The 15782-nt window shown below is 41.3% G+C and overlaps 1 protein-coding gene across 8 annotated transcripts in view; it reads left to right on the forward strand.

Moving 5' to 3' along the window:
- Nucleotides 1–15782, forward strand: part of clasp1a (cytoplasmic linker associated protein 1a) — a 303132-nt gene that overhangs the window by 141041 nt on the left and 146309 nt on the right. For all 8 annotated transcript variants that reach the window (XM_072579859.1, XM_072579862.1, XM_072579864.1 and 5 more), the window contains exons 11-14: nt 1692–1784; nt 3831–3976; nt 7495–7630; nt 12742–12812. In XM_072579859.1, the coding sequence (XP_072435960.1) occupies nt 1692–1784; nt 3831–3976; nt 7495–7630; nt 12742–12812 (446 nt within the window). The remainder of the gene's footprint in view (nt 1–1691; nt 1785–3830; nt 3977–7494; nt 7631–12741; nt 12813–15782) is intronic.

Raw genomic sequence — 15782 nt, forward strand, 5'->3', positions numbered from 1 at the left:
CGATCTGTTCAGAGATGTTATGACACACCCTGGAACAAGTGGAACTTTAACTTGGGACTCCTGATTTAAATAATAGGGTCACTGCCACTGTGCCACAAGAGCTCTGCGGGTCTGCTTTATTCTTTTTCACTTCTATTCAGAACTCTATCACACACAGCTGAATGACTTGCCTACCATCATATTGCTGTGACTTTTGTTTTTGGTTTTTAACCTGTTAACCACCACCACCACTAATCGCCCATGTAGCTGATTAGAGATTAACGGGCAAAATCCATTATGGGCAATGTGAGCCATCAAAAGTGAGGGGGTGTAGGGAAAGCATGAAGGGATTAAATCAAAATGGAGTTACAGGGGGGAAATAAAACACACTTTTCCTCATGGTACCTACATCTCTCTCAAAGTATTGAGAGTATTGTGAGAGGTGATGGCCTCGTGGTATTATCACAGGTCTATTAATCCAGAGACCCAGGTTCAAATACCACCATGGCAGATGGCAGAATTTGAATTCAAAAAGAAATCTGGAATGAAGGGTCTCATGATTGTCGATCATCAGAAAAACCCACCTGGTACACTGATGTCCTTTAGGGAAGGAAACTGCCATCCTTACCTGGTCTGGTCAAGTGCCAGATGGGGAACAAATGCTGGCCTAACCAGAGATGGCCACATCCTGTGAATGAATTGAAAAAAAAGTGCTCCCTCTCCAGTGACACCCAGGCATGTACATAACTGTGGAATAGGGGCAGACAGTCAAGAGATATTACCCCTACTCACTGTCTGGACCTGTTTGTAGCCATCCTGGCTGGTCTAGGTGTAGACCCATGAGGAGGTCCTAAAATTTGCCCACACACCTCTGCACTAGATGCCCAAAGATCAGGCTGAAGTGCAACCAAAAATGCAGCAAAAGATTTTCCAAATAACTAGAAAGGGGTCCAATTGCCAGAATCAGTAGAGGATCTGCTTTGTTTTTAAATTTGTTTTCTCTTTTCTCGATACCCAGAAGTGCTACTAGGCACGACTGAGTAACTTTCCCACCACCAGGAGTACTATGACTTTTTAAATGCATTTTTATTTTTTCCTTTTTTAAATCTACTCGCCACCATCCATCATTTGAATTAAATATTTGTAAGCAAAGCCCATTTTGGTGAGGGTGTGCTTTAGAAAGTGCTCTGGTGATGAGTTCAGGAGAAGCCAGTGGTTGTTAGCAAGGAAACTTGTACATAGTGAGTTCCACAGGAAGATTAAATAGTGAATATCCCCCTTGCGTCTTGTAGGGGTTATCACAGTGTCAGTGTCTTACAGTGTCACTATTCAGTTATGTGGATCTATAAGTGTAGGAAGGCTGTGACTGTAGTCTGCTTGACATGATCTTTTGCACAATATTAATCTTTTGTAAATGAGCAGATTTACCAGCAAATTGAAATTGTTTGCATAAACAAAATCTAGAACTTAAATGTATACTTTATTCATCTGTTGAAGTTAGTAATTTTGACCAACATTGTTTCCGGATCACTAGTGCAATAAATTACTGCTTATTATTTTAATAATATAATTCAGTCACATGTTTTTGCTGCAAAGTAGCTTCATTTTGTTTATTATTACTAATTAAATATAATGCAATAAGAAACATGTATTTTTCTGTTAATGCCCAAAATTTGATGGGATAAGCTGACCTCTATTTACTTCACTTATAGATTTTTTCCAACCGAGACCTCGAAGAATCTATCAACAAAATTAGAGAAGTTTTATCTGACGATAAGCATGATTGGGAACAGCGAGTAGCTGCTGTAAGTGTTTTGAGCCTTCAAATCTGATGTTCTCTTTGGTATTGAATGTATTCAGGGTTTGAAAAAAAAACAATTTTAATAACAGTTGTTTGTTTTAATCTTTCAAGGCTGTTATCTTTACTGTGAAATTGGTCTTGAGTAATGCTTTTAATAACTTTTAATCAAGTTTTTTGAAGATGATTGATGGCAGAGCAGTGGATCTGATTTATGTGGACTTCAGTAAGGCATTCATCAAGATTCCTTGTTAGCAAGGTTAGATCACAGAGAATAAAGGGAGAATTAGCCATTTGGATGCGTAACTAGCTTGAAGATAGAAGACAGAGGGTGGTAGTGGAGGGTTGCTTTTCAGACTGGAGGCATCTGAGCGGCAGTGTGCTACAAAGGTTGGTGCTGGGTCCACTGCTTTTCATCATTTATACAAGTGATTTGAGTGTGAAGATAGGAGGTATGGTTAGTAGGTTTGCAGATGACACCACAATTGGAGGTGGAGTGGACAGTGAAGAAGGTTACCTCAGAGTGCAACAGGATCTTGATAAGATGGACAAATGGGCTGCAGAGTTCAACTTAGATAAATGTGAGGTGCTGCGTTTTGGAAAATCAAGTTAGGGCAGGACTTTTACACTTAAAGGTGAGGTCCTGGGGAGTGTTGCTGAACAAAGAGACCTTGGAGTGCAGGTTCATAGCTGCTTGAAAGTGGAGTTGCAGGTAGACAGGATAGTGAAGAAGGTGTTTGGTATACTTGTCTTTATTGGTCAGTGCATTAAGTAGAGGAGTTGGGAGGTCACGTTGCACCTGTACAGGATATTGGTTCGGCCACTGTTGGAATACTGTGTGCAGTTTTGATCTCCCTGCTGTAGGAGGATGTTATGTAACTTGAAAAGGTTCAGAAAAGATTTACAAGGATATTGCCAGGGTTGGAGGGTTTGAGCTATAAGGAAAGGCTGAACGGACTGGGGCTTTTTTCTCGAGAGCATTGAAGGCTGAGGGGTGACCTTATAGAGGTTTACAAAATCATGAGGGACATGGATAGGGTAGACGGACAAGGTATTTTCTTCTGGGTAGGATAGTCCAGAATTAGAGGGCATAGATTTAGGGTGAGAGGGGAGGGGAAAGATTTAAAAGGGTCCTAAGGGATAATGTTTTCATACGTGTATAGAATGAGCTGCCAGAAGAAGTGATGAAGGCTGGTACAATTACAACATTTAAAAGCCATGTGCATGGATATATGATTTGGAAGGGTTTAGAGGAATATGGGCCTGATGCTGGCAAATGGGACTAGATTATGTTGGGATGTCTGTTCGGTAGGGAAGAGGTTGACTGAAGGGTCTGTTTCCGTGCTGTATATGTCTCTGACTCTATAATGATTGCTAAAAAATTCCTGTATGTCTTGACAATTGTGCACAATAATATGAAATACCATCAGGGAAAAATTCAGCTCTTACTTTGACACAAATGAAAATGAAGATTTTCGTTTTCCATGCTGTTGTTTGCACTTACCTTTCATTTCAAATGAAAACCTTGGGTTAAATTTTGCACTCAATAGTCAAGCAATGACATTCTCATGCTGACATTAAAGAAAGCTAACCACAAAACCTATCATTCTCTGTGCAATGGTTTTCTGTCTTCCTGACCAGCAGTCTAATCCATGTCATGTTGAGGGAATCTCTCGGATGCCACAGCAGATATGTCACCAAACAGATAAACAGCCAATTAGATTGACATATTTGTCCACACCAAACTGGGAGATTAAAAACATTTCATCCTTCACTTCTAATTCCCTGTCAAGGGAGAAACTGGGCTTGCATGGAGGATAGATGGGTGTTAATAAATTACCTAAAGTTTGGCTTCCAGTTGTGTTACAAGATTCATTTTTGAGATTCTTTTGGATAGAAGAGTCCTGGATGGTTTATAATAATTGTACACTCATGGAAAGCTTAACCAAAACGAAGGGTTAAGTGAACCTCATGCATTCCAAGTTTTCTTCTGCTAACCTCTTCTCTCTAATGTACTGATAACTTACATAAAAACAACTTTTTTTGTTGACAGCTTAAAAAAATTAGGTCTTTAATGCTAAGTGGAGCGGCAGAATATGAATGTTTCTTCCAAAATCTGCGACTTTTAGATGGAGCATTTAAATTATCAGCAAAAGATCTACGATCACAAGTTGTACGGGAAGCTTGTATAACATTGGGGTAAGTAATGAAATGAACATGATCAAACTTTGCCAATTAACAGTAAAGGTTTGGTTGTTAATCTTGTAATGTGAATTTTAGTTGCTTATAATACACTTTTTATAAGTTCATTTTTGGGATTTGGTTGATGCAAACCAGGTAGACATTGATTTATTACACTTGTAAATCATTCTTATTCCGATTTTCCTTGCCACATCCTGATGTTCCCTTAGGTTTTGTATTTAGTGAAATGCCATCATTTATTTCTCCATTTTTGTTTCGTTTGCTCTCTAACTGCTGAATCTTTTTGTTCTTATTTGCCATGGTGCTAGAGTGGAAACCTTACGTTTACCTGGTACTGTCTTGTTAGGATTAACTCTTCGACTGAGGAAAAGCCCTGTCCATTCAACTGTCTGTGATTCTGCCTCTCATCTATCCCCATGGTTACATCATGGAGGGGAATTATCATCTCCTCCCTTGACCTAATTTTGACCAAGTTACTGACCTCCCATTCTCTTGATATTCCTACAAGGAAATTGTTTGTACTATGCTTCACATAAGCCAAACTTATGCTGTTGCATCTTATGGGGATTGGAGTCCTTCTACTTCTGGGCACTGCTCATGATTCATTGCAATGTTGAAGTTTGTAAATTGCCAGGGACACTTAGGGTGGGTTTTTTTCCCATATAGAAAGTTTAATGAAGGCTTTTTTAAAAACTGGGGCACCTTGCTTCATCTCCTGCGTAAGTAGATGCATCAGCCTCAAAAAGTCATTAGTTCAAGCCTTATTTCGATGAGATGTGACACTAATGCAACAACTGTGCAAGCCAATGGACTAGGTAAAAACAATGACTGCCGATGCTGGAAATCAGATTATGGAGTAGTGGTGCTGGAACAGCGCAGCAGTTCAGGCAGCATCTGAGGAGCAATAAAATCGACATTTCGGGCAAAAGCCCTTCATCAGGAATAAAAGCAGAGAGCCTGAAGGGTGGAGAGATAAGCTAGAGGAGGGTGGGGGTGGGGAGAAAGTAGCATAGAGTACAATAGGTGAGTGGGGGAGGGGATGAAGGTGATAGGTCAGGGCGGGGGGAGGGTGGAGTGGATAGATGGAAAAGAAGATAGGCAGGTAGGACAAGTCATGGGGACAGTGCTATGCTGGAAGTTTGGAACGAGAGTGAGGTGGGGGAAGGGGAAATGAGGAAACTGTTGAAGTCCGCATTGATGCCCTGGGGTTGAAGTGTTCCGAGGCAGAAGATGAGGCTTTCTTTCTCCAGGCGTCTGGTGATGAGGGAGCGGTGGTGAAGGAGGCCCAGGACCTCCATGTCCTCGGCAGAGTGGGAGGGGGAGTTGAAATGTTGGGCCACAGGGCGGTGTGGTTGATTGGTGCAAGTATCCCGGAGATGTTCCCTAAAGCGCTCTGCTAGGAGGAATCCAGTCTCCCCAATATAAAGGAGACCGCATCGGGATCCACGGATACAATAAATGATATTAGTGGATGTGCAGTTAAAACTTTGATGGATGTGGAAGGCTCCTTTAGGGCTTTAGATGGAGGGGAGGGAGGAGGTGTGGGCGCAGGCTTTGCAGTTCCTGCAGTGGCAGGGCAAGGTGCCAGGATTGGAGGGTGGGCTGCAGGGGACCATCTCTGGACCATCTCTGACGCCTCCCTCCCCTTCCTGGACCTCTCCACCTCCATTAATGATGACCAACTTGACACTGACATTTTTTGCAAACCCCTGACTCCCACAGCTACCTGGATTACACCTCTTCCCACCCTACCTCTTGCAAAAATGCCATCCCGTATTCCCAATTCCTCTGCCTCTGCCATATCTGCTCCCAGGAGGACCAGTTCCACCACAGAACACACCAGATGGCCTCCTCCTTTAGAGACCGCAATTTCCCTTCCCACGTGGTTAAAGATGCCCTCCAACGCATCTCGTCCACATCCCACACCTCCGCCCTCAGACCCCACCCCTCCAACCGTAACAAGGACAGAACGCCCCTGGTGCTCACCTTCCACCCTACCAACCTTCGCATAAACCAAATCATCTGCCGACATTTCCGCCACCTCCAAACGGACCCCACCACCAGGGATATATTTCCCTCCCCACCCCTTTCTGCCTTCTGCAAAGACCATTCCCTCCGTGACTACCTGGTCAGGCCACGTCCCCCTGCAGCCCACCCTCCAATCCTGGCACCTTGCCCTGCCACTGCAGGAACTGCAAAGCCTGCGCCCACACCTCCTCCCTCCCCTCCATCTAAAGCCCTAAAGGAGCCTTCCACATCCATCAAAGTTTTAACTGCACATCCACTAATATCATTTATTGTATCCGTGGATCCCGATGCGGTCTCCTTTATATTGGGGAGACTGGATTCCTCCTAGCAGAGCGCTTTAGGGAACATCTCCGGGATACTTGCACCAATCAACCACACCGCCCTGTGGCCCAACATTTCAACTCCCCCTCCCACTCTGCCGAGGACATGGAGGTCCTGGGCCTCCTTCACCACCGCTCCCTCATCACCAGACGCCTGGAGGAAGAACGCCTCATCTTCTGCCTCGGAACACTTCAACCCCAGGGCATCAATGTGGACTTCAACAGTTTCCTCATTTCCCCTTCCCCCACCTCACTCTAGTTCCAAACTTCCAGCTCAGCACTGTCCCCATGGCTTGTCCAACCTGCCTATCTTCTTTTCCACCTATCCACTCCACCCTCCCCCCGCCCCCGACCTATCACCTTCATCCCCATCCCCACTCACCTATTGTACTCTATGCTACTTTCTCCCCACCCCCACCCTCCCCTAGCTTATCTCTCCACCCTTCAGGCTCTCTGCCTTTATTCCTAATGAAATGCCGATTTTACTGCTCCTCGGATGCTGCCTGTACTGCTGTGCTCTTCCAGTACCACTGATCCAGAAGCCAATGGACTGCCTGTCTCTCCAAATCAGTGTAAAAGATCTTATGGCATTATTTGAAGAAGCACAATTCTTCTGACTCCCATTTGCTATGTGCCTGCTGAATAGCTTAGATTGTGTTTTTAGGTTAAAAGCACAATCCAGAATAATCATAGTCAAAGAGACATAAAGACATGTACAGTGTATAAAAATGAATAGTCCAGTCTCTTTAATGAACAATGTCCTCAAAATTGAGTGACATACTTTCAGATCTCCTTGTGAAACAATATTAATAACTTTATTTTAAAAGAAGTGCAGAGAATGCTGGTGAATCTCAGTGGGTCTGGCAATATCTGTGTGGAGAAAAACAGAGTTCATGTTTCAAGTCCAATATGATTCATTTTTCTGTTGAGTTCTGAAGAGTAACACCTGACTCAACATTAACTCTGTTTCACTCCATAGATGCTGCCAGGAGTGCTGAGTTTCTGCAGCATTCTGTACTTCAGATTTCTAGCATCTGCATAACATATTTTAAAACATACTTTTTCAATGGTGTATTGTGTTTTATTCAATTTTATTCATCAGTGGAGATCTCTAGCTAAATACTCAATGCTTGAGCTGAAAGCCTACTTATTTACCTCTCTCTGTAGGCATCTCTCATCTGTTTTGGGAAACCGTTTTGATCATGGTGCAGAAGCTATTATGCCAACGTTGTTCAATCTTGTACCTAATAGTGCCAAAATCATAGCTACATCTGGTATAGCAGCTATAAGATTAATTATTCGAGTAAGTACACAAAATATGCACCTCTTTTTGTATCAATTATTCCTTTTTCCCTCTTTGAAGAATGTACAATTTCAGGGTTGTCTGTGTTCCCAACAAGTAAAATGTTATTTTCATGCAAATACTAATTTGTCTCAAATCGATTTTAGAAGCAAAACTCAATTTCTTGCAACATCAAACTACACTGGAACGTTTTATTTGAATGTTTGTGTTGGTTTTCTGTTTCTTTTGAAACTACATCTCTGCATACAAGGCAGGTATTTTATTTGTAATGGTGCTGTTATGAAAAGCACCCATAAAGTTTTGTATTCTGGATGCTTTTGCTATTGTAATTGCTCAGTCACCGCTCTTACGATAATCTTCCTCTGGTTAATTTGTTTTAAACTGATGACCTATCAAAGCTGCTAATAAGAAAAACAGCTGTATTTATCAAATGTCTGGTTGTTTTAGCCATTTGGAAAAATGCATAAGCAGCTTTGAACTAAAGTCCAGTTCTTTATCGATGTTAGCTAGTAGGTAGCATATTTTTAGCAATCCAATTAGGAACTATTGAAATTTTTGCTAAGTCATTTAAAGTTGCTCAGTGCTAATTGTTTTGTTTTGACATTGTGTAACTCAAATATTAATCTGCTAAACTGAATTAAGTAAAATATAAGTGTCCCATTGCTCCTTTGATATCCGAATTATTTAATAAAAGTGAGCAGCAGACTAAAATTCTAAATTCTGGTCACTTGATTTAGTGATACCATACCTTTCTCTCCCAAGTTCAGCAACAGCTATGCTCCACATTCTTACATTGTGGAAATATCTGTTGGAGTATGCGAATGCCGAAAGAAAAAAATGAATTAGACTTGGCTGTAATACCCCCCTCAGTTGAACAGTTTACTAAAGAAGATCGAATAATCATGTTGAAAGAGGGAAAGTTTTCAACACAAGAATGGCAAGTTGGCAAGGTTTTTTGGAGACTGATTTGACCTCGTAGGAATTGTATTCTACCAATGAAGTTAATGAACTCAGTGGAGGTGGGGGGAGCAAAAGAGCTATAATTAAGGAGTAGGAGATTTGGGTCAAACTGATATTTACAATGAGATGGGAAGCCATAATTCGCAAAAGATTAATAATTGCAAAGACAAGTGAATAATATGATCAACTGGGCCAAATTTAAGTATTGTCATATTCTTACGTAAAAGGGGATAAAGAATGGATTTTTTTTGTTGGAAGAGGGGAGTGGCATGGAAAGAAAGAGACAAACGAGGTGGAGTTGACACTATAAGCAGATCAACAGTGATGATGTCACATGGCAGAGCAGGCTTGCATGGCCAAATGGCCTACTCCTAAATCCTCCATTCAGCACTTTGGGTCTGATTTGTTTGTGTTCTAAATTCCACATTCCCACCTATACCCAGAATCTTGAATTCTGGTTAGGCAAACAAATTAATCTAATTCCATCTTAAAATTATGTTTGTTATTAATTGTTTTTTAATAATGTCCCGTGAGTAGGTTTTTATTGCTAAAAATGGACTGGTGGTAAAACACGTCAAAGATAGAAAGTAGGTGAGGATTATGTAGATCTGGGCACACATTTGAAGTAAAGGCTTTCAAATAACTTCACTCAGCTTGGATTTTTAGCTTCTGTTAGGAGTAGGAACACAGGTGTGTGAACGTGGAACTTCATGCTAGCAGTGGATTTCTCCATTCCACCTGTGGGCTCTTTATTCCATTTTCTGAAAAGCGAAATGGATGTGGGTGATGTTGGGAGGGCGACTCACCCACTTGAGCAGCTTTTCGGACCGATTAGGATCTGTTGTCGAAGGCTCACTGGGATTTTCCAGTCAGCTCTGGAGCTGGCTCAAAGATAGAAGACAGAGGGATGGTGGTGGAGGGTTGTTTTTCAGACTGGAGGTCTGTGACCAATGGAATGCCAAAAGGATCGGTGCTGGTCCACTACGTTTCGTCATTTATATAAATGATTTGGATGTGAGCATAAGAGGTATAGTTAGTAAGTTTGCAGATGACGCCAAAATTGGAGGTGTAATGGACAGCGAAGAAGGTTACCTCAAATTACAACAGGATCTTGATCAGATGAGTCATTGGGCTGAGAAGTGGCAGATGGCGTTTAATTCTGATAAATACAAAGTGCTGCATTTTGGGAAAGCAAATCTTCGCAAGACTTATACACTTAATGGTAAGATCCTCGGGAGTGTGGCTGAACAAAGAGACCTTGGAGTGCAGGTTCATAGCTCCTTGAAAGTTGAGTCGCAGGTAGATAGTGAAGAAGGTGTTTGGTATGCTTTCCATAAGACCATAAGACATAGGAGTGGAAGTAAGGCCATTCGGCCCATCGAGTCCACTCTGCCATTCAATCATGGCTGATGCGCATTTCAGCTCCACTTACCAGCATTCTCCCCGTAGCCCTTAATTCCTCTAGACAACAAGAACCTATCAATCTCGGCCTTGAAGCCATTTAGCGTCCCGGCTTCCACTGCACTCCGTGGCAATGAATTCCACAGGCCCACCACTCTCTGGCTGAAGAAATGTCTCCGCATTTCTGTTCTGAAATGACCCCCTCTAATTCTAAGGCTGTGTCCACGGGTCCTAGTCTTCTCGCCTAACAGAAACAATTTCCTAGCATCCACCTTTTCAAGGCCATGTATTATTTTGTACATCTCTATTAGATCTCCCCTTAATCTTCTAAACTCCAACGAATACAATCCCAGTATCTTCAGCCGTTCCTCATATGCTAGACCTGTCATTCCAGGGATCATCCGTGTGAATCTCCGCTGGACACGTTCCAGTGCCAGTATGTCCTTCCTGAGGTGTGGGGACCAAAACTGGACACAGTACTCCAAATGGGGCCTAACCAGAGCTTTATAAAGTCTTAGTAGTACATCTCTGCTTTTATATTCCAACCCTCTTGAGATAAGAGACAACATTGCATTCGCTTTCTTAATCACAGAATTCCTGTTTGTCCTATGTAGTGTTTTGTGCAGGGACAAACAGGAAGACAGCTAACGATCCATATCCATGAACACCAACTAGCCACGAAACGACACGACCAGCTATCCTTAGTAGCCACACACACAGATGACAAGCAACATGAATTCGACTGGGACAACATGACCATTATAGGGCAAGCCAAACAGAGAACAGCCAGGGAATTCCTAGAGGCATGGCACTCATCCACAGACTCTATCAACAAACACATCGACCTGGACCCAATATACCGGCCACTACAGCGGACAGCAACCGGAAGCGGCAGAGACAGGCCACTACAAATGCCGGAGGAAACAGCACAGAAACGCTTCACAGGAGGCTCCCGAGCACTGAGGATGTCACCTAGACAGGGGACGAAATGTTTGCAAGACAAATTCCCAGCTCGGCGAACAGAACCACAACAACGAGCACCCGAGCTACAAATCTTCTCCCAAACCTTCCCTTATTGGTCAGATTACAGGAGTTGGGAGGTCATGTTGCGGCTGTACAGGACATTGGTTAGACGACTGTTGGAATATTGTGTGCGATTCTGGTTTCCTTCCTATTGGAAAGATGATGTGAAACTTGAAAGGGTTCAGAAAAGATTTAGAAGGATGTTGCCAGGGTTGAAGGATTTGAACTATAGGGAGAGGCTGAACAGCCTGGGGCTGTTTTCCCTGGAGCATCGGAGGCTGAGGGGGTGACTTTGTAGGGTTTACAAAATTATGAGGGGCATGGATAGGGTAAGTCTTTTCCCTGGGGTGGGGAAGTCCAGAACTAGAAGGCATAGGTTTAGAGTGAGAGGGGAATGATATAAAAGAGACCTATGGGGTAACTTTTTCACGCAGAGGATGGTACAATTGCAACATTTAAGAGGCATTTGGATGGGTATATGAATAGGAAGAGTTTGGAGGGATATGGGCCGGGTGCTGGCAGGTAGGACTAGATTGGGTTGGGATATCTGGTCAGCATGGAAGGGTTGGATCGAAGGATCTGTTTTCATGCTGTACATATGTATGACTCCCAGGAGGCATTGAGCGTGGTTTAGACACCCTGGTTGGCCAGACTTTGGGATCAGTGTTTCTCGTCAGGTTCGAGGCATTTCCAATCTGCTCATAAGTCTGGATTTGAAAGCAGCATGTCATGGCTGTTATGTGATGTGATGTGACCCGTCATCCCAAGTCTCCACAATCATGACCCAGTTCTTAAGGCTTTTTTCATTTTTTAAAAATATTTGAGAGCCTGCCCCTGTTTTGAGGTGCCTTTGATCTTGCTTATTTGTTATTACAACCCATTGTTGTTTTTAAACTAGAGGGACTCTTTAAGACTTTCCAACTTTGAGAACGTACTTGGTATCCTGAACTGGACTCTGAGCCTGCCCTTTGAATATTGATTGGACAATTTGGGGCAACTGTGTGTGTTGCCTATGGATTAGATTACTGCAGATATATTAGATTACTTACAGTAGTGGAAACAGTCCCTTTGGCCCAACAAGTCCACATCAACCCTCCAAAGAGCAACCCACCCCCCTACATTTACCCCTTTACCTAACACTACAGGCAATTTAGCATAGCCAATTCATCTAACCTGCACATCTTTGGACTGTGGGAGGAAACCCACGCAGACATGGGGAGAATGTGCAAACTCCACACAGACAGTTGCCTGAGGCGGGAATTGAAGCCGGGTCTCTGGCGCTGTGAGGCAGCAGTGCTAACCACTGCTGGCTGCTGCCCTCTACTCTTTAAACCTGATGGTGGGGTCAGGTTTATAGCTTGCAGATTAATTGTGGACCCAGAATGTAATTTGCAGTCAAACTTAATCTTTTATTATTGTAATTCAGACGAGTAATTATTTACCTGAGTAACTTGTTTCGACCAGAATGGAAGTTGAGTGCATAAGAGTTCTTTTATAATGCAACTGCAAATTTATTCAGTAGTTGTATATAAATCTTCAGTTCGTGCACTGTCATTACAATGTATACAGTAGCTTTAATGCTTTAGAATTTAAAAAGAAAACCATTTTGATCAGGAAAAGTAAGGCTCAGCCAAGATTTAACATGAATATCTGTCTTCCAGTAAACACTGGATCATTACAATAATACTTGCTATGTATTGAGTCTAATCTTAGAAAATCTTTTTCAGCATACACACTTCCATCGATTAATACCTATCATTTCAAGCAATTGTGCATCGAAGTCTGTGGCAGTACGGAGGTAAGCTTCAGTTTGTGTTACATTAACTGTGTTTGTGTGGTACTGATGGGGTGGAAACGCCAGCATAGTTTCAACCATTTTTGGGGGTGAACAGTGAAAGATAAAAGAATTCGGTGTGGGTTGTGTTCTTGTGTCCCACTTTTCTCAGTGCCAGTTCAGGCCACCTTCAAGGGCTCAGATCAACTCGCTATTTGGACATGAGCTACCTTGCAAATTTAAATCTTTATTTACTGCAGTTATGCAGAGTAGGCAGAGGGTTCTTCATTGCACAGTTGTTTCAGGTCTTGGGTAGCAATGTCATCATAGCAATGTCATCATTCTGCCTTGAAATAATCCTTTAAGCTGCTGCTGTTCCCAGTCTTGATCAACTCTCCTTTACCTGTCTATCTCTGTCAAAATCTACTCACAGAGAATTGAGTACTCAAACAGAATTGATCAATCTGTGATCAGTGAGTTCCTTGGACTGTCTGATGGTTGACCATTTTATGCAAGTCAAATCCAAGCCTAGATTTGGTAGCTTCTCTGGCTGCGAGGCTGAATTCCTGCCTGTTTTGGGCAGAGATCAGTTTTTTTTTTGGGTTGTGTTACATATTCAATTGTTAAATTTGAAGAGCATTTGCAGACTAAGAGCAGGTAGAAGAGGAGGATTGGGTCCTTTCCTAAAGAAAAAAACCTCTTTGGTTGTAACAAAAATTTAAATAATTTTTAGCATTCAGGAATATTTCATTAGTCATAATTAAGAAGATAGTTGCAGGGTTTTCACGAGTGAAAGAAAGAGGAATTGTATTACTTACTAATCCCAAGAAAAATAATAAAATGGGATCTCAAACACTGACGTGAGTATGATATTTATGAAGGGGAGAATCTCCAGTACAATAGGAAGATATATATTTCCAAGCAGAGTTCAGATCACATGATGTCGGGCCTATCTTTGGATGGTGGTCATTATGTTGAGTAAGGATCCATAGCCTTCCTGGATAAGTTATGCTCTTAATTGAGAAGTTAAATTTATCAGTTTAGAACTTGTTGGCATTTGAATCTTCAAACTTCTGTCTGATTCTGATAATTAGGTATTTGCTTTTTCAATGTGAAGAAGTTGATCAATTCCTGAAGTTAATTCTTGTTAGAATTAAACAACTAAATGGGATTGAAATGCTTTCCCCTAGCTAATTCATTGTTAAACATTAAATTTAATATAGTCAAACTTCTAATGAAGTATTCCAATTTTGTATTTATATCTGTTTAAATTTGCATTAACAGTAATGTTTTCCCTTGTGTACTTCATCTTATGATGATATTAGACTTGGAATCATAAACACCATACAGAAAATATTGAATTTGAATTAAAGTCTTCATTATTCAAGTAGCATAACTGATGGTTTTTGTCAGGGCAATGGTGTACATTGTAGAAAATAATTTGTAAGCATCTAATGCAGAACGTATCTTTGTTGCCTTCATGGAGGAACTTGGTACTGTAGACATTTTGTTGAGTCATCTTGTTGGCAGTGTTGTCATGGGATACTTAACTGTGTGAGACATTTCTTATGTCAATTTGTTTTATCTTCGAACTGCGAATATGGAATTTTTCACTTTCTACACTAGTATTATTTCAAATATTTAAACATAAAAACATTTCCCCCCGTATTTCCAAATTTTGACTTTTACAATTTGATCACCCTAAGTCCTAAAATAATGGATTGGATCAAATTGTTTCACTGAGCTGAATTTCATTTTATGGAAGGATTTCATAACAGTTCACACTATTGTAAAACTAGCTACTTAATTCAGGATGCCACTGAAGGGAAGGCTGATACTGAGGAGATTAAAATAGTGTTGACTTTATTATGTGGATGTTACATCATATGCATAATAATTTCACTCTTCTGATGTGTCAATAGCATTCACCCTTTTCCCCCATAGATATAAGCCATAGATGTTTAAACCAGTGAAGATATTTTCAGATTTCAGGTACAGATTCAAACATAACTGTGTCACACTACAATTATAAAGCATAAAAAGAGATACAGGAAAGGTCCCATACTTGGAAGAAGCAGAAAATTGATTTCAAATTGCAGATTAATCATGGAAAAAATAAATCTGAAAATTTCCTCCATAACTCTCCTCAACCTTCATCAAAGATATTCCACCCTGGAAATCAGTTTAGGGTATCCTTCGTACCTTTCCCCTATCTTTCAGCATGTGAGGAGACCAAAGGAACATATAGTATCCTAACTAAGCTCTCACTCCGAACTGTATGCAAAGACACAATATTTTTGACAATATTTGTTGTTTTAACAGCATTCCGAAACAGATTATTTGGTTCTCGATGTAGGTTTGCTCACTGATTTGGAAGGTTTGTTTTCAGACATTTTGTCACCATACTAGGTAACATCTTCAGTGAGCCTCTGAATGAAGCACTGATGGTGTAGCCTGCTTTCTATTTGTCTGTTTGGGTCTCCTTGGGTTGGTGATATCATTTCCTTTGGTGACATCATTTCCTATGGCAATATCATTTCCTGTTTTTTTTCCTCAGGTGGTGGTAAATGGGATCCAAGTCAATGTTTTTGTTGGTAGAGTTCCAGTTGGAATGCCATGCTTCTAGGAATTCTTGTGCGTGTTACTGTTTGGCTTGTCCTGGGTTGGATGTGTTGTCCCAATTGACTTCAGACTGAAGATGTTACCTAGTATGGCGACAAAATGTCTGAAAACGAACCTTCCAGCTCAGCAAGTAAACCTACATCCAGAGCCTGAAACTGAGTTACAAATCTTCTTAAAACTACTTAGTTTATTTGGCATTTATCACAGCATGGTGAGGCATCCCTGATCATAATAGGTGCTCTGTAAATGGAAGCCTTGCGGTATTTATTTATTTATTTATTAAAAGTTCATACTTTTTCATTGGAGCTTGCAGAATACAACATCAGTATTATAATGGGTTTCTCCATAAGCAGTGAAATGTAATGTTGATAA

The sequence above is a fragment of the Chiloscyllium punctatum genome, chromosome 10, assembly GCF_047496795.1.
Source record: "Chiloscyllium punctatum isolate Juve2018m chromosome 10, sChiPun1.3, whole genome shotgun sequence".
NCBI lineage: Eukaryota > Metazoa > Chordata > Chondrichthyes > Orectolobiformes > Hemiscylliidae > Chiloscyllium > Chiloscyllium punctatum.